General features: G+C 51.1%; 2 protein-coding genes across 4 annotated transcripts in view; both read left to right on the forward strand.

Moving 5' to 3' along the window:
* The first annotated feature begins 846 nt into the window (after positions 1–846).
* On the forward strand, positions 847–6,214 carry AMBP (alpha-1-microglobulin/bikunin precursor). Its single transcript, XM_053996460.1, has 10 exons — positions 847–1,032; positions 1,640–1,782; positions 2,072–2,148; positions 2,685–2,798; positions 3,406–3,507; positions 4,106–4,143; positions 5,001–5,079; positions 5,165–5,332; positions 5,487–5,663; positions 6,067–6,214. Exons 1-10 carry the CDS (start codon positions 922–924, stop codon positions 6,096–6,098), a joined length of 1,041 nt encoding a protein of 346 aa, XP_053852435.1. The 5' UTR covers positions 847–921; the 3' UTR covers positions 6,099–6,214.
* An 890-nt stretch (positions 6,215–7,104) lies between these two features.
* RABL6 (RAB, member RAS oncogene family like 6) overlaps positions 7,105–18,642 on the forward strand; it is a 54,300-nt gene continuing 42,762 nt past the window's right edge. For 2 of the 3 annotated variants that reach the window (XM_053996416.1, XM_053996417.1), the window contains exons 1-2: positions 7,105–7,566; positions 14,827–14,961. In XM_053996416.1, coding sequence (XP_053852391.1) covers positions 7,437–7,566; positions 14,827–14,961 — 265 coding nt within the window. In that variant the 5' untranslated portion in view covers positions 7,105–7,436. Of the gene's footprint in view, positions 7,567–14,826; positions 14,962–16,049; positions 16,162–18,642 lie in introns of those variants that run through there. The other variant, XM_053996419.1, reaches the window with a different exon arrangement.

Here is an 18,642-nt window from a genome sequence, read left to right on the forward strand (position 1 = left end):
CGTCTGCCCCGCGTCTGCCCCGCGCTCCAGACACACCGGGATGTGGCAGGAAGATCTGTTTGTGGACATGTCCAAGCTATCTCTGCCATGACCACCAGCAGCCCCATGCCCGGGCAGCAGCACCTGCTGGTCCCTATCCAAGAGTCCGTCAGTGACCGCGAGGGAGTGGAGGGTGAAAGTCCGGCTGACTTCTGCCAGTGTGCCGCCAGCTCTGGCCCTTCTCCATAAATATTGGGCCGTGGCCACCTGAAGAGGGGCTCCTGCCCTTTGCTCTGTTTGCAGTTTCCCTCGGGCTGTTTGGTTTCTGTTAATCATCCCACGAAGGCAAACACTGCTGGGACGGGTTAAGGATGGCCCAGCATTTCCCGCTCCTCCCGGCCCAGGGACTCTCGGCTGTGGGATGGGTCACACCCAGCCAGATCCTGGATGTTGGCCGTCAGCTTGGGACTGCCAGGAAGGGGTCCAAAAGGGGAGCAGGAAACTCAGGCTCTGTTCCCTATGGGCACTGGTTAGGTAACCTGGGGTAAGTGCTGGGCGTCCCTCAGTGCTCTCCTCACCACAGGGTCTGACTGGTCCATCAGGGTTGGGGGCTCTTTGCAGGATGACAGAGCAGGAATATGAATCTCAACATAGAACAAAGGAGAAAGACAGCTCCTGGCCCTATGGTGTAGGAACGGGCAAGGGTGAGGAGCTCAGCCTGGTGTGGCTGCTAGGGTGCTTCACTCCTGCAAATCCCCAGCACCACCAAGGGCAGTGGTGCTCCCCGGGCCGTACACCCCACGTCCCCCGGAAGCCCCCCCGCAGGGTGGCTGGCCCCGCTGGCCCTGGTCTGAAGGTCACAGTGCTGCACAGTGGGGGCAGTGCAGAGTCCGGGATCCCACTGAAGTGCTGAGGCTCAGCAGCACTCCGAAGCCACCAGCCATGATTATTTGGGGTTTCTTTTCCCTCCTCCTCTTCACTGTGGCTCATGGAACCCCCATCGGAGACCAGGATGAAGATATCCAAGTGCAGGAGAATTTTGAGGCTGAGCGGGTAATGGCAGCTTATGGTCCCTTAATTCTGGGGGCAAAAGGGATGGGGTAAGCTTTCTTTCATTTTCCTCCAGAAAGAAGGGCAATAATGCCTATGCCCATGCCAGGCTGTGTGGGACAGCCATTGGCAGTGTGGCACTCCCTGGGTGTCACTCAGGAGGTGCCAGGCTCTGGGGTGGCTTCATCCTGGCAAACCCCAGGCAGGGTGGCTGCAGTCCGAGCCCCAGGGCAGATGAGTCCTGTGGAAAATCTGTGGTTCAGCATGCAGGGATGCAGGCTGCCTGGGAGATCCCCCACAACACACCCTGTCCCCTTCCAGGCTTCATACAACCCTGCACATGTGCCCAGATCTGGGTCTCACTGGTATACATGGGGGGATGCCAGCCTGATGCCTCCAGCCCTGCCTCCTAGTCAGGGAACCAAGGAAAATTCTGCTCAGTGCTGATACACTTCCCAAATCCTGCAGCAGCTCTGGCCTCTGCACCCTGCATCATCACCTCCCAGTTTCTCCCTGCATCAGGAATATTTTGACTCTGCACAAAACCAGGTGATGTCCCACCTTGGTGAGGAGGGCTCACGGTGCAGACGTGTCTCTCTTCTCCCTGCAGATGCACGGGAAGTGGTTCGACATCGCCATTGGCACGACTTGCAAATGGATGAAGAACTACAAGGAGAAGTTCAGTATGGGCACGCTGGTGCTGGGCCCTGGCCCCAACGCCGACCAGATCAGCACTACCAGCACCAGGCTGCGGTATGGGGCACTGCTGGGAGCACTGTTGGAGGTGCTGGAGCCTCCTCCAAAGCCACCCCACCCAGGGGTGCTCCCTCTCCCAGGGGTTGGGAGAGACACGGGGGTTACTTGCTCTGCCTGGCATCCAAGCCCTGAGGAGGGGATGGATTGGGTTCAAATACCCAACACCTTGGGCAGCACGATTTCAGGGGTCCTGCACAATGTCCTTGGTGCCCCAGACATGATTTTCATGCCATAACCAGGGAAAATAATCCCTCCAAGCAGCTGATTGTTTTCTTCCTCTCTCCAGGCAAGGTGACTGCACACTAGTCTCAGGGGAGTACCAGAAAACCAGCACCCCTGGAAAATACACCTACTACAACCCCAGTGAGTTGGGGTGAGGTATGGCTGGGAGATGGGGACCAGCTCTGGGGACAGCTGGCAGAGGTGGAAGGGATTCAAAAGAGCAGGGCTCAGAGGCCACTCGGCAATGTGGAGTGGAGTGGAGTGGAGTGGAGTGGAGTGGAGTGGAGTGGTCTCCGATGTGGACATTTCCAGCCAAAGTATAGAGTAAAGCTGCAGGGAAAGGGCTGTTTGAGCACTGTCCCTGCACAGCCACAGGATGATGAGATGTTGCAGCAGGTCACTCCTGTCCACAGGGTCCCAGGCTGGGGCAGGGACCAGCCACACTTCAGAAGCATTAGTGGTATCTCAGTTGTTTGCAGCTCTTGGTTTCCAATCTCCTCAGCTATGAGACTCGTGAGCCTAAAGGGACTCATGGTTGTATCTGAGTCTGCTTCCCAAAAAATCATGGTTTTTTAATTAGATGCCTGATTTTAGCTCCCAGCTTTGAGGCTGTCCTACACTGCTCCATCTCACCATGAGGGGCAGGACTGACATCCCTGTGTCTCTGTCTCACTCAGGATGGGATGTATCTATCCAGTCCTATGTGCTCCGTACCAACTATGATGAATATGCTGTCATTCTGATGAAGAAGAAAAGCAGTTTTGGTCCAAGCACCACCCTGAAGCTGTATGGTATGTCTGGCCATGGCACTTGAGGGCAAACAGGCTCTAGGGTGGACCAGCACAGCTCAAAAACACCACCTAAGGTACTCTCAGCTCCCTTGGCCTTAAGGGACCTGACCACAGGCTTTGGAAATGGTGGCTTAGACCACCTCATCTTTGGCATGGCAGAGGTGGAGTCTCATGGCTCCGTGAGAGCCACATCAGGCACAGATGTGAACATCCAAACCAGCATCGTGTTTGGGATGAAGATGGTGATATCTGCTTAGAGGAAACCTAGCCCTGAAGTGGCAGGAGATGCTGTCTTCCATGATTAAGAAACATTAAACCCAGTTTGTCCAAGTCCTTGATCAAGAACAGCAGGCTGCCCAGGGAAGCAGTAACATCACTGTGCCTGGAAGGGTTCAAAAAACATGTAGATGTGGAGCTCAGGGACATGTTTTAGGGTGGACATAGCAGTGCTGGGTCAATGGTTGGGCTCAGTCTTTGCTTCCCTGATTCTATGTTGGGAAGGACCAGGAGTCTGGTGTTGCACCTGCCTGCAGCCACCTGAGCTCAGTGGGTGCTTGGGGACTGCACTCCCACACCGACCCTGCTCACAGCCCAGTCTCTTTCCCAGGGAGGAGTCCGGAGCTACGGGAGGACCTCATTGAGTCTTTCCATCAGTTGGCTCTGGAGATGGGCATCCCTGAAGACTCCATCTTCATCCTGGCCAACAGAGGTAACCTCCCATGGAGCATATGCCTCTCATGCTGCCAGAGCACTCCAGCTGCTCCTTCTGGGTCTGCCAAGCTGGGGAGATGGGGGATGGTCAGGAGGGAGGAAGGAGAGACAAATGCTTTGGTAGCATGGGATGAAAATGAAATAAGGCCATGTATCAGGATTCTACCAGAGAAATCAGCTTCCAGAGGGGTCCGTGCTGGGCTGTCAGGTCAATGCAACCACACCACTGTGCTGGGATGAGGGCATGGGACACTTGTGTCTGGTCTCCAGGTGGGTGCTGCCAGCACCTGGGAGGCTCCTTGCTCAGTCTGGGGTTCAGAAGGGGCTAGCATGATGCAGCGTGGGTATGCGTATGTGTGTGTGTGTAGGATTTTGGGGGAAACCAGGGGGGTGCGGGGATTTCAGGGAGATGGGCATTTTAAGATGGTGCTTCTGTGAGTGGGAGGTGGAAAGCAGAAAGAGGGGAATAACGTTGGGTGGAACTGGGAGGGTGTCCCCTTGCCCAGGGTCCTGCATGTGCAGTGCTGGACTCACTGAGGTTTGTCAGGACACCTCTCCTTTCACACTGTTCATCTGCTCTCCTGCTTCTGGGCCAGGTGAATGTGTTCCTCAAGAGACTGAAAATGCTCCCCAGGTGAGTGGGCCAGCTGAGACCTTCTGAAGTGGATCAAGGCCAGAGACATCCCTTCCAAGCCAAACTCACTGGAGATCGGGTGTCCAGGGAGAAGGCTCCATGGGCAGGATATGTTGTTTGGGCAGTGGCTCCACTGACCATCTTGGGAGTTGCTCTTCCACCTCTGCTGATGGGCTTTGCCTGCAGGGATGGGGGCAGGGCAGGCGCAGGCTGCAGGGGGAGGGTCCTGGTAGCCAGGTGGGCACAAGAGCTTATTTCCAGGTGGGAGACTTTTCCTACTCTGATTTTTTTCACAGTGTGAAGGTTGTTGATGTTTCCTTGCTCCTTGCCTGTCTGTGTGTGTCCCAGCCACAGGGCCCTTCTCCAGGGATGGGGAAGCTTAGCACCCACTGGTCCTTCAACTTCCATCACTCAGCACCTCCCAGCCTCTCAGGGTTGAGTGTTGAAAGATTTTCCAGGGGGAATGGGACTTTCATAGGAGAAACAACCCTATGTCTGAGTTGACTGAGTATGTCTGAGTTGTATGTCTGAGTCAACAACAGTTGACTCAAGAGCAGGTAACACATCGTTGAGGCACATCCCCAGCACGAGGCATGACTTGGGCACTTTGGGTGTCTTAATCCACAACCTGGGATTATGGACCCCACCCTGGAAGAGCACAGGGCTGGAAAGATCATGAGGTGTGTAGGGATCACAGCCTGCAGACCCAAGATCAGTGACTGGAGATGTGCTGGGAGCACAAAGGAGGGTTGGAGCCTGAGGCGCCCCTGCCACAGCCCACCCTCAGGACAAGGGGGTGGGCAGCAGGTCCCACAGGCAGCGACTGATGGCAGCTCTGTGCTTCCTTACTGGTGCAGAGGGCACGGAGAGCAGTCCTACCCCTGGAGGAGGGCTCAGCAGCAGGACCCCTGCCCACTTATGTTGGCAATAAGGAAGGTAGGTCACAGGGGAGGGGGCTGCATCGGGACCCCCCTGGCCTGCACTCCCATTTGCCTGTGACCTGCGGTGTGCTGGTCCACAGACTCGTGCCGGCTGAGCCAGGACCCTGGGCCCTGCAGCGGGATGCTCTCCCGCTTCTTCTACAACTCCTCCTCCATGGCCTGTGAAACTTTCCACTATGGAGGCTGTCTGGGCAACGGCAACAACTTCTACTCTGAAAAGGAGTGCCTGCAGGCATGCCGGACCGAGGGTGAGAATCCCGGCTGGGCTGGGGCACTGGAGGTGTCTTTGCTGAGGCATCACAAAGGATCTGAGCATTGCCTCGAATGCCATGTGTCTGGCATCCATGTGGGAGGTGTGGGGGTCCCTGGACCCCCCACCTCACGCTGCTCCTGTCCCTGTAGCTGCCTGCAGGCTGCCCATTGTCCCGGGTCCCTGCCAGGCAATGATGACACGCTGGGCCTTCGATGCAGCCCAGGGCAAGTGCATCACCTTCAGCTATGGGGGCTGCAAGGGCAACGGGAACCAGTTCTACTCGGAGAAGGAGTGCAAGGAGTACTGCGGGGCTCCTCAGCTGGCAGGTACTCCCCTTGGCCCCCACCCCAGGGCAGCAGCCTGCAACATCTCCTGTCCCACACTGGCTCTGCCTGGGCTGGGGACAGAGCTGTCCCAGTTCTGGCTTGATCTGTCCTGACTCTGGATGGGTCCAGGATGGACTTGGCCTGACCCCAGAGATGGGAGATGGAGCCTGTCTTAGAGTAGAACCCATCTTTTATAATCCCTGCCAGCAATTTAAAGTACACTAATGCCACCATGGCACGTGGTGGCACACAAAGTGCGGGTGTGCACAGATGGTCTAGGCTGCTGCCCTCATCCATCCCTGCGGGCAGGGACAACATGGGAAGCAGCATCCATCATCCGTGACTGCAGGGCGATGAGGGTCTGGGGGTCTGTCCATCACCTGCTGCATCTCTCCACTTGCAGAGGATGAGGAGTTCCTGCAGCTCTCAAACTGATGCAGGCAGAGGATGAGGGGCCGGCATCCAGCACCAGGGTCCTGCAGGACAGTGCTAACAGCTGTGGCAGCCCAGGAGATACATCCAGCAGTAAATGTCTCTCCTGTGAACAAAGAGCCCAGTGTCAATCCTCAGGCTGGTGGGGAGCAGGGTGGGGGGCACAGGAGGGGCAGGGGATGCTGTGGGGTCCTCTCTGGTCAGTGTCCCCACCTCTGTGGGGTTACTGGGTTCTCCCCACTGAGTCTCTGACCCTTCCTCAGGCCGCTGCCCTCTGCCCACATAGGGCTGGGGGGGCACCGAGAGGCTCAGGGTCCCGCTGGATGGGCTCCAGCCCCCATTTCCCAGGAGATGGGGTTGGGCTGCTGGGAAGGGGACAGCGAGGGAGGGTACAAGTGTCTGCTCCTCCCTAACGGGGAATGATTGCAGCTGTCTCGGGGTTACGGTGGGACCAGGGAGACCCCTGTGCGGCCGAGATGGGGGGCACGGGGAGTGGGCAATCACGGGGGGGGGGGGGGGGTTATATGGGGTTTGCAGCATGGGATTACGGGGTGTCGGAGAGGACCCTGAGGGTCACAGGAGAGTTACGGGGTTACGAGGGTCACGGGAAAATGGGGCTGGCATAGGAGCAGACGACACGGGTTATGGCAGTCCCAGGGGGCACAGGGGTGCCAGGAAGGGATTAGAGGTATTTTGGGGGTAGTCCCAGGGATGCTGCGGTGGCCTTGTGAGGGGTTATGGGGGTCACGGGTGGGTGGGCTGTGAAGCTGCCAAGAGGGGATTGCGAGAGTCTTGGGGGGCTGTGGTGGCCCCAGGAGGGCACAGCCGGGGTTATGTTGGTCACGCTGCGGGGGTCTCGGCCATGTTGGGCTGCACTCAGCCTTCGAGGGGGTCACGGGGGGGAGTTCCCGGGGGTCGCGGCGGCGACGGTGTTCCGCACCCTTATGTCCCCCGCCGGCCGCCGTACCCGCGCCGCGCGTGCCCCAGCCCCCCGCGGTGAGGCGGAAGAGCCAAGATGGCGGCGGCGGGAGCCCCGCGCCGCCTCCGCTTCCCACGCCCGGCCCCCGGCCCCGGTCCCCGGTTGGGCTGAGCGGCCCGGCCCCACCGCCCCGTGCCGGACCTCGGCACCGGCTTCACCGTCCCGCGCCGGGACATGCCCCGGTAGTGCCAGCCCTTCCCCGGCGCAGCTTCCTCCTGCCGGGCCGGGCCCGCACACCTCCGCCTCGCATGGCCGGGCCGGCCCCGCCGCAGCTCTGAGCGCCCCGTGCCTCCGCCGCGGCTGCCCGGCTCCTGAGCCCGCGCTCGGCCCGTTCCCCGGGGTGCAGGTGTGGGACCACGAAGATGTTCTCGGCCCTGAAGAAGCTGGTGGGCTCGGACCAGGCTGCGGTCCGCGACAAAAACATCCCTGCGGGGCTGCAGTCCATGAACCAGGCGCTGCAGAGGAGGTTCGCCAAGGGAGTCCAGTATAACAGTGAGTCGGAGCACTGGGCCGGGGCGGCTGGGCCAGCCCGGGGGGAGGCGGGCGGCTCTGTCTGGTGCCCCGTGGGGTGCCCGGGGACCTCAGAGTGGGCTGGGAGTGCGTGTGCTTTCTTTGTGCAGGTTGGTGCTTTTATCCGTATTCGCTCAAAGCCAAGTTTGGAATTAAATGTTGGAGGTCATTGGAGGAGTGAGAGATGGGAAACTTTTGTCTTTCGGCGCAGGACTCGGGACCCGCGGTGCAGCAGCGTCCCTGAGCGCTTCCTGCCGGCTGTGGCACAAGAGAGAGTGCCTGGTATATCAGTTTGTGGTAGTTCGAGCATCAAGAGGGTAACTCCCCCCCCGAGTGCGTGGGTGATCTTCCCTGCAGCACAGGATAATGGTGCTTGTAATTACGCTGTAGTGGTTGTATGATAAGCGTCTATTAAAAAGCTCAGCCCTGCCAGGCTTTAGTAAAAGGTGGGCAGTGAATACCTCTGTGTGCCCTTGGTACATCATTTCACCCTGACTATCTTTTCTGCAACTGATACATTTGCTCTTTTGTAGAGGAACGCTTTCAGAATTCTTTTTCTGTCAGTGTTGAGGTTTAGGGCTGCATTTTTCCTTTGGAGCTCAGTAAAGGTGATTTCTAGTATAGCGTTTCAGGAGGGCACTGCAAGTATGTGAAATACGTCCCAAAGTAACAATTGTGAGATAGGGACAGCAGTTATGTCATTCGTGCTGAAAATAGAGCTGGTTCCAGAGAGCGCTGCAAGTACCAGCTCGTCTGTGTGGATCCAGGCAGGCAGGGGAGGCAGATTGCAGAAGGCTGAGAGATTGGCAGGTGGGAAAAAGACTGATTTGTGAATGTGGCACTGGATAATTTCTGTGAAGGCACACGTGTTGGAGGAATAGAGCTTCTCTTGGATCTTGGTCTGAAACAGAATGTGATGGAGAAGTTCCACTTTGGATTTTGGGGTGTTTTTTTCTTTGTTTAATATTATGGCTGATGGCTGTGCTTTGGGACTGAGGTTTCGAAGTACTCTGCTTTACTAGAGAGAGCATTTGCTGCCTTTATCCCTAGCACATCTGCAGATATGCCAGTGCTGTTTAATTTATAAAATTAGTGTCTTAGCAAGCCATCCTGAATGTGAAAAATAGAAGTGTGATTGTTGAGACTGGGTTTCCAGTGAAAGATTGGGGGTGAGGGTGAAGGTGCTGTCTTGGAACACAGCACTGCATCCTTAAACACGTACTGGAGATCTGCTGGTCTCAGACTGTTGGTTTGTGCAGAGGCTTCATGTGGCCACAGCCCAGAAGACCTGCGTGCTGCATGGGCAGCTGAGTGCCAGAGATCAGGTAGCTAATACCAGCTTGTGAATTATGTAAGAGCCAGGAGCTGGCTTCTCAGACAGGGGAGATTTGTGCTGCAGATGGAAGGGATCAGCTGCATCCTGCTGGCACAGGATGGGACCAGCTCTGCTCCATGGTGACTGCATCATGCCAGACCTGTGGATGGGCACCTGTCTGCCATTTGTGCAAGGCCAAAAATGCTAACTGTAGCTTCGCTGCTTTTTGTCTTATTAGTGAAAGCCTCAGGAAAGATTTTTGTTTTGTGCTCTGTCTTGCCAGGACTTGTGTTCTAGTTACTGCTTTATAGCTGAAACCCCCAGCTTTCTGTCACTGCCTTAAGGCAGGCTTTCCAATCTCCATAGTAACTCTTCCCAGCATCACTGTTATGTAATATTTATAGGAGATACAGGCTGGCTTATGAAAGTAAGGGTACCCCCCATAGCCATAGCACTGGGGAGATGGGGAGCGTTCCAATGTGGTGAGGTGGTCTCAGTTGAAGGTGGGCTGTGAAGGAATGCCATTACAAGGGCCATTGGTCAGGAAGGGCAGAACTGCAAATCCTGTGCATTGCCACTTCTTTCTTGGCAAATTCCTGACATTCAGCAGAGGAGTGCAGGATGTGATTTGGAGCCACTGTTAGCACACAGACCTTTACAACTCCTCTGTTTCCCTGAAAGCTGCCTGAACCTAAACCAAGGGGTGCTGCGATTTGTTTTACAGAAATGTTTCTTTGCTGCATTAGAGCACTACAGATCCCGAATGAAGCCTGTTTCCTTCCCAGAAATATACTTAGTATCCAGAGAATATGTTGGGTTGTTCACTGATAAAGCAGGCTGGGACACAGGCCTTGTACCTGGCTCTGGGTGCCTCCCAGGGCTCAGAGCAGCCCCTGCTGTGCCAGCCCTGCAGCTCTCAGGTACATTCTGTAACAGATAGCCCCATGTTTGAGGTGATGCTGAAGGCTGTGAGGTGTTTTAATGGCACTGATAGTTACAGACCCTGGGTAGAATAGAGCACTGAGTGGAACCTGAATGATTTGTTTTGATGGTCCCTCACCTACACAGTCAACTTTTCAAAAGGAAGAGCATTGTGGGGTGGGAAGGGTTAGATTTCTAACGAAATTATGAGAGCAGAGACCAGCCTTTGGCAGCAGTCATGCTTTGTTGTTTGCTTGGGACATCCTATTGTAAAACAAAAGCATTTCCATACTGCATTCCAGCATACACACACACTGTACCATCTGCATTGAGCTGCTGTGGTTTGCATCCAGTTAACACCAGAGTTCCCTGAGCACTCAGAAAGCACAGAGCTGAAAATGACTTGGGTCTGTGCCATGTATGTCATACTGGAATCTTTACAAGGGATCATGATTACAGGGCTTGGGAACGAGTCTTTGTGAAAACTTGCTCTTGTTTTCCTGCTTGGGATACCCTGGATCAGGTGTGCTGCATTGCTGTTCCAAGGGCTGTGCTGGCCCTGTGAGGGAGCATGGCAAGAGCAAGTAAGAGGAAGTGGCTCTCATCCCTTTGGCAGCACTGCTTGTTTCAACAAATTACAAGAGCAGTTGCAGAACTTAATTCGGAGCACCAGGGTGCTCAAACATGACCATTTATGTAAGGCAGTGATGGGCAAACAATGGTTCTGGGATTTGCTGATCAGAGACTGGAACAAAAGACATGGGAGGTGCCAAATGTTCATCCATTCTATTCCCCAGACATGGAACCTTTGCTTTGAGCTTTACACCCTGCATCCAGAGTGTCACTTGACAAACGCCACTGCTGTGTGTGCCTCGAGCACAGGCTGAACAGTCACCAGTGCTGGGATACCAAAGGCAGTAACTCCAAGAATTCCCCCCCACTCCCTCTCCTTATTAATTTTTTCTGCCTAACATATTCCTTAAAAGACAAAACTTAATTAATACCATGTACCTTTTTAGTAAGCATTATAGTCCTTAATTCTTTTGTGTTGCTTTGGAGTTGTAGTTCCCAGACTCATTGATAAGTATCTTCACTCAGCATGACTCCCAAAAGGAAGGCTTCTCCTCTTCCTGCTGCTTCCCACCTTCTCTTGTTTTCTCCTATGGCTGACACAGGTATTTGTGCAGCATGTGCCAGCCCTGCTTTGCCTGCTGCTGGCCTGCTGCTTCCTATGGGAAGTGTGCTTGGGGCGGGGGGGGCTTCTGCAGAGCAGGTCTTCTTCTGCTGCTTTTGGCAGCAGAACAAGCTCAAAGCATTTCAGTTGAAATCCCAAATACTGTAATGAGGGTAAGGTTATGACCCTCTCTGTGGGGTTATTAGTTTCAGGATCTTTCCTGCAGCGTCCTAGAGGAATGTGGGCAAAGCTGGGAATTCCTGATTTCTAGTTCTGAGTTGGTCTCAGACCTGTTCTCTGGGCCTGTATCATCAATGCTCTGCTTCCATTTCCCCATCTGGAGAATGGAAATCCCTCTGGTTTTCCTGATGCAATGACAATATGAATAAAGTGATTTATTTAGCTTTTTCCTTGCCTCTTGATCTATTCCCCATCCCTACCCTTCTCCCCACAGATAATTCTTCTGTCTTTGCTACAAACCTCTGGCTGTTTGCAGTAAGTACCAATTTAACTTCAAATGAAAATAAGGCAACAGTTTTGCTTGATAGAATTAACCTCGCCTGTAATTATTGTTCCTCTTTCCACATTCAGCCACAGCCCAGGCCTATGATGCACCAACCTGACTGTGCATGGAAGCTCACTCAGGCCTTCCTCCCTTGCAGGTGCCTGTCACTGAGCACACCTGCCCCAGCCAAAGTCCCAAATACAGACTTCGCTTTGCTAAAAGCGATTTGTGTCACCTGCCTTCTTCCTGTTCCATTTTTGAAGACTTTTTCTTTCTTCAGGAGAAGAGTCAGTGGGAACTTGTGCACTATGTAAGAGAAGAGAGATTCTAGTGGAGAGTGCTGGAGCTGGAAGGGGCCCTTGGACCTGCTCAGACTGAGCGTGTGGTGCCACAAGCACCTTGCACTGATCTAAATGTGAGCTGATTAGGGCTGGGGGGGATTCCCTTGCACTCCAACCGTGCCTTCCATGTGCTGCTCACGCTGCTTATTCAGCTGGGCAGTGGAGCTAGAGAAGAAAACTGAAGATGGATAGTTTTGAGGTTATTTTTCAGCCAGTTCAATTTCTTGATCCAGCTCCATGTTTAAGTGCATAAAAAATGGTGTTGGCATGAAGTAAGACTGTCCCTTCTGGGGTGAGCTCACAACCACATCATCTGGTAGTGATCCTGAAAGTGCACCTTGAAAGCAGCCTGACTGTTTAGGGAAGGGTCTATTTGTCCCTTAAAACTCACTGTTTTGGTATCTCATGCTGCATTCTGGGGCGGGGGGGGGATATGAATTTGAACATTTTAGGGCAGGCAGTGAGAGCACTTGGAAAGGTTTGGGTTTGAAAGGGGACAAATGGAATCTCATTCTGCCTATGCTATGGACTGGCTTGATTGTTGTACCATCTGTAAGTAGGAAACACCCACGCACAAGGTGACCAGAAATGCAGGAACTGGTTTGTTGTGTCTGCACTGATGCTCTGGGACCTTTAAGTGAAGTCAGCCTATAAATACTGTGTTAATTTTTGCCTTTATTATCCTGGTGTGGTAAGTAATTTTGAAAAATAATAAACAGCTCTGAAAAAGAATAAACCTCTGTGTACTACAAAAAAAAAAGCACAGTGGAACTGCAGCAATAGACAGAATTCCTCCACAGACATTATCTTCAAGTTGACCTCTTCAGCTCTTTTCTGAAATGACTGCAGCAGCTCCTGAACTGCAGCAGAAGGCAGCCTTCTGTCTCAGGTCTCCTTGCCTAAATAATGATGCATAACCTAATGTTAATCACCTGACTGCCATTAGATGTCTCTGAGGTGGCCCATTTTCCAGGGGATCGTAGCTCCAAATCAAAACACAATAATAAAAATTCAGTTTGGTCAGCTTATGTTTTCCAGTAGCTATGTGGTTGCCAGTAAAAACAAAGATGGCATTAAAAAAAGAATTTCCACAATGTAACAGAAAATTTAGAAAATACGAGGTAGTGATTTCAGAAAGAGCAAGGTAACGTTTGAATTGACTCTGGAAAGTTCATGATATTAATTGTTACAATTTTGGTATTTTGGACACTTGCTTTCCCTGGAAGAGTTTGAAAGAGTTTCTGTCTAAACTAAAGCAACCAACACAAGGGCCTGGTGACAGGAGGTTGTAGCCAGGTGAGCATCAGCCTCCTCTAACAAGTAACAGGAGAGAAAACAACCTCAAGTTGTGCGTGGGGAGGTTTAGACTGGCTATTAGGGAAAATTTCTTCGCAGAAAGGGTTGTCCAGCCCTGGCACAGGCTGCTCGAGGCAGTGGTGGAGTCCCCATCCCTGGAGGGATTTAAAAACCATGTGGATGTGGCGCCTGGGGACATGGTTTACTGATGGCCTTGGTAGTGCTAAGGGAATGTTGGAATACTTGCTCTTAAAGGTCCTTTCCAACCTAAATCATTCTGTGATTCTAGTGTCTCGAGGCATGAGAAGTGTTTAAGGAGAAAGGGTAATGACAGAGGACATAATGGAAGGAAGAGCCTGTCATAAAAAGCCAGCAACGGAATAGGGTATGACGAAGTAGGAGTAAGGGCCAGGGAGAGGTAGAGAAGGCAGGAGGATGGGAGGTTGTTGCAAATGGGTGATTTAGATCACTTAAAGAATCAACAGCAGCTGTACAAGCAAAAGTGGTCTAGATATGATATTGTTCAAGTGCAACTTGACAAAGGTCGATGGCAATGTTCACTCTGTTACTGACCACATGCATGAAGCACCCCGAGGAAAATCGATTTAGAATTGAGGTGGAATGAGTGACACAGAGACCCTCCTGTTGAGTTATGAGGCTCAGAGGGGACCCCTTTCTAAACTCCTTAATGGAGCTTAGGTGCTTCTGGGTCCGATCTTAGTCTCAGACTTGGACTTGGACAGTTTATGTCTAATGGACTTATCTATACAGAGTTTATAATAATACTGAGTATCAATTTCATTAGTATTAATTCCACATGCCATCATTTCCTTACTGAGGATGTGTTGGGCAAGGAGGGATCTCTTATTCCCAGGTAAGGGACCTCAGACCTAGAGAGGTGTTCCAGTTGAAGGGGAGACTCACAGGCAGACAGTCCAGCCACAGTTCAGAAAGAGCTCAGATTAGACTCCCAGTCTGTCTGGGCTAAAAGGTCTCTGCCTCAAGGAGAAGTTTAAGAGGTGTCCCAGCTTCAAGAGAGGTCCCCACCATGCAGCCGCACCGCCGGGCACAGAGAGCTCAGGGAAGGCTCATAGGCTCATCCCGTCTGTCATATTGACGGGATAACGTGGAAGCTCACAGTCTGATTGCATTCAATGGGAAGGGTGTGCAGGAGACTCCTTGTACCCACATCTTTCTTTGTTCCTTGATAAATGAGTTTTGGAAAAGCCACCTGGTATACTTGTGTTAATCCATGGTTGGTGTGGTGTTCCAAGCTCATGTGCCCTAATGCTGGCTGTGTCACTGCTCCTCTCTGCCTTTCCTAGAGGAATTCTTGGTCCAGCCGTGGCTCAGCCCTTTGCTTCCTTGAAAGCCTGAACCAAACTCCTGCTGGTTTGCTTAAGGGGTCAAGTGTGTCTGTCAAACAGCAGAGGCTCAGCTGGCTGGAGTTGTGCAGATTCTGAAGATTCAACCTTGCTGTTGGTTCGTTCTACTGAGCTGGTGTGAGTTACTGAATAAACACTGATTTAAATGACTGAGGCTCATTTTTTCTAACGAACCCCATCATGCCTGTGTAGTATGGGAGGACTAATTATATCTGAATAATGCCTGCAAAAAGTTAGCATGCTTTTCACAGCATTCTTCAAGTTGTGTTTAATCACTTTATTTGTCTGCTTGCTCTTTTCTCCAGTGAAAATTGTCATCCGGGGGGACAGGAACACTGGGAAAACCACCCTCTGGCACCGACTGCAGGGAAAGAAATTTATTGAGGAATATATTCCAACTCAGGAGATCCAAGTCACCAGCATCCACTGGAATTACAAAAGTAAGATGGAAGAGGGTGGAGGGAGTGACAGTCATGGGACAGTGCCTTGGGGGAGGAAATTTCACCACAGCCTCATTTGCTTTTTTCTTCTCTGTCTGCTTGGGAAACAAAATGGTCTCTCTTCATGCTTTTTAATTTATTATTCATAGTTTCTTAGTCATGTTTTTAATTTTGTCAGATGCTCTATGTTATAAGTGCTAAAGAATATGTCTGTGGAAGCCACAATTCAAGGGAAGTGTTTAATAGGTGGTCTGAAGTATTTGAAAAATGTGTAATATGCTTGACATGTTAATAAGGAAGGGGTTGTTGTATAAATCTCTCTCTGAGGCCCACTCTGCTTTGGGTGTTACTGTGTTGCCTAGAAGTGGATACATGGTGCAAACTGGATTTCACTGATGAAAATATAAAGACATTCTGGTGACTGGGGAGGATTTCAAAAATTATTGTAGTACTGTTACCTCTAGACTGGCTTACTGAAGCACAGAAGTGCCAGTGCCTTTTTTAAGTTCTTGCTACAGTCTGAGTGATCAGGTGTGGTTTTAATTTTTTTTTACTGGTTGCAAGCAGCTGTGAAACCCCTGCATCCCACCTGGAAAAGACACTGCAGGCACTGAAGTTGCATAAGGTTGTGATTCAATGGTGCATTAAGTCCAGCATTCAGGTTGCTGATCAAGAATGCCACAGCCTTGTGGGATGAACTCCTGATTCATTATGAAAGTGCTCTGTAAGACTGAGTATGCTGTACAAAAAAGGTCAGCAGTTGTTAGTCATTATCAGACATTGTCCATCTGCCTCACTCTGATCTTCTGTTGAATCAGGTACTACCCAACTCCTCCCATCTGGGAGAACACCTTGTGCAGTGGGGTGAGCACCAAATTGAGTGCTGTGTCTAATTCACCACCAAATTTGAATTGCCAGGTGATACCATGATGCCCAAGTCTCGTGATAATGCTCACAAAGCCACAGGATGTGTTCACCAGCAGATCTGCTGTGGTCACACAGAGGTGTTTCCCATCTGCAGCCAAATCTCTGGTATGGTGTATGTTAGCTGTGGCATCATTCCCCTCACTCCTCTTCCTTCCTCTCAGGATGTCTGCACATCAGTTACTGAGGAATGAACACAGAGCTTACAAGTTGGATGGTGGAAACTATCTCCAAAATCGAGTTTGAATGCTTCAGCCTAAACAGACTTAGATCAGAGTAAGAAAAAAAATTCTTCTCTCCTAGATACCCAAGTGTAAAGAATCACTGAGTGTTAATTGTGCCTTTCTGCAGTATCATGCATTAAAGCATCAGAGTTGGGTTTCCTCTCTGATAGGTGCAGGTAACACAGCACTTGTGTTGGATACAGCCTGGGAGTCTGGCACTTACTGTAGGAGGCTTATTCATATCTAACTGTATCCATGAACAGGTACAAAATGTGTACATGCAAAAGGGCGTTTGGAGGAAGATCCAGCCATCTCACCTGTATCTGCATTTCTTTCCCTGCGCCAAGGCTCAGACACTGCTTTTTCAACACTGATGCAATCCTAGGGTAGAACACACCTACACCTGAGGCTGGCTTTGCTATACCCACAGGTGTATAGGTTATTTCTAGGGCCCACTTCTAACCTTGGTGTGCTGCATTTCTGTAGAGCTTCCCAGCCAGCATTGACAGCAGTGTGTACAGATGCTGATGGACTTTACTCAAAGTGAAGTGTTCCTGACCTTGTAAAACTACTTGCAAAGCTGTAGCTGAAACTGTGCCTTTCATTTGTGTTTCTTTTACATTGTAAAACACTGTACTATTGTCTTAGTAATAATTTCTACTAATTTAGGATGTTTTCCATTGACTTTCTTAAGATACATTTCAAAAGATAACCCCCATTTTAAAGACATTGTGAAGTCTGTTTCCTGCTGTGAGAAGTTTCCATCCAAGACTGGTGATGTAGGCCCTCAGAGTCCTTCGTTCAGGTCTAAATCCTGCCCTGTTGGCCCTGTTAAACTGTAGAGGAAAAATAAAGTTTGTTTTTCCTATGTTCATGCTCTCAGGCTACGTTGAATAAACATTATGAGGTAGTTGGTAGTTGGCAAATATTTACAGATGTTAATTGAATCGCTAATTTAATCATCAAATATTGAAGGATTCTTACATTGCCTGGTCTTAGAAGAATTACATTTTAGATGCAAAATGTAGGACCTTCAGAAATTTTGTACTGGAGGAATTAATAAAGGTAGCAGAATCTGAGTTACTTCTTATTCAGAATGAATAAAGTTGCTTTTCTGTGTCAGTTGTAATAGGTAATTACAAATACCAAGTGTGGTCCAAGTAAGGAATGACCATTCCTGACCCTAAGGAACACTTTCTTGGATTATACAGGTCACCAAGTTTTTCTCTGTTTGACAGCTTGAGAAAGGGAGTCTGAAATAAAAATTGACAAATAGTTGTGCTCAGATCCTTCAAAGGTGTGAGGGGTGGGAATGAGGGGTGACAGAGTTGCTTTGCACTGTAGGATCTGTGATCCAGAGCACAGGAAGTGAATCCTGTCATTGAATGAGGGTAAAAAATGCCTGAGGGCCTGTGAGTTCCTGGTGATGAACCCACCTACAATGTGATAATTCTTAGTTTTAAATGACCTTTCTTGCAATTGGAGCCTTTTCATGGCTCTCCATCATTTTGTCAAAAAGCAGTGCTCAGTGTGCCACTGGCCATGGAGTGTGTGGTCAAGTAGCAGCTCAGGACAGATCTTTGGAGTGCTTTGATCCGTGGTTTGTGCTAATCCAAGTTAGGAAGTTGAAAGGATACATTTGCATTCTTTTTGCTGTCACAGAGCTCCTTCGGGTGAGATGCTGCTGGGTATGAGTCACACGCCAAAGCCAACAAAACAGCACTAAAGCAATTATCCTCTTGCATGATCAGGATAATCAGGAGTGACACTGGTGATGAAAGGGAAGAACTTCCTGGTTGTGAGCTAGCAAGAAAAATGTGGAAATATGTGTTTCCTGGGTCTCATGCAGTTGTTTTTCTTTGAGAAATTCTGCCCTTCCCCTCAGCCAGAAGGGTGTAAAGCAGGTCTGTGGGGTCAGGGGGTTCAGCTCCCCAGCTGCCTTGACTGCTGCTGCTCAGCAGGGTGTCAGTTCTGTGGGAATCACTCAGCAGGCCAGCACATCCTAACTGAGGGCGTGTTTGGCTCCTGGGAAGGAGGTGGAGAGCTCAGGAGCAAAGTGCCAGTGCTAGGCCCTAGGTCACCCTAAGGGCTCCCTCCTCTGAACTGTTAGTCCTGATGTACTGCTTCACATGGCACTTCTGGAAAGAACAAACAGCCTCCTGGGCTCCTCCTCCTGAGCCCATACAAAACTTGGAGAAGGCAAATATCTCTTACCCTTTTGCAGCAAGCCTTGATTGTGGAAAGGCACTGTGGTTGCCTTGCCAAGTGCAGGGCAGGAATTAGGTGCAGACCTCCAGTAGCTGATCTGTGTCCCAGCATCTGCAGGGGCACAGGGAGAGCTCCTGCACTGCCAGTGCCTGGGGGGAGGAGCTGGCTCACCTGGGTGCCAGGTAAGTGATTCACAGGTTGGACTTTAGCCTACCTGGTTTGATTATCTGTAGAAATATTCAGGGACTGAGTTAATGAGTGGGGTGTAGTGGTTTGAGCAGAAGTTTTTGTGCTGTGCGTGCTGTACTGCCCCGTGCTTTCAGTC

This window comes from Vidua macroura, chromosome 21 (assembly GCF_024509145.1).
Source record: "Vidua macroura isolate BioBank_ID:100142 chromosome 21, ASM2450914v1, whole genome shotgun sequence".
Lineage (NCBI taxonomy): Eukaryota > Metazoa > Chordata > Aves > Passeriformes > Viduidae > Vidua > Vidua macroura.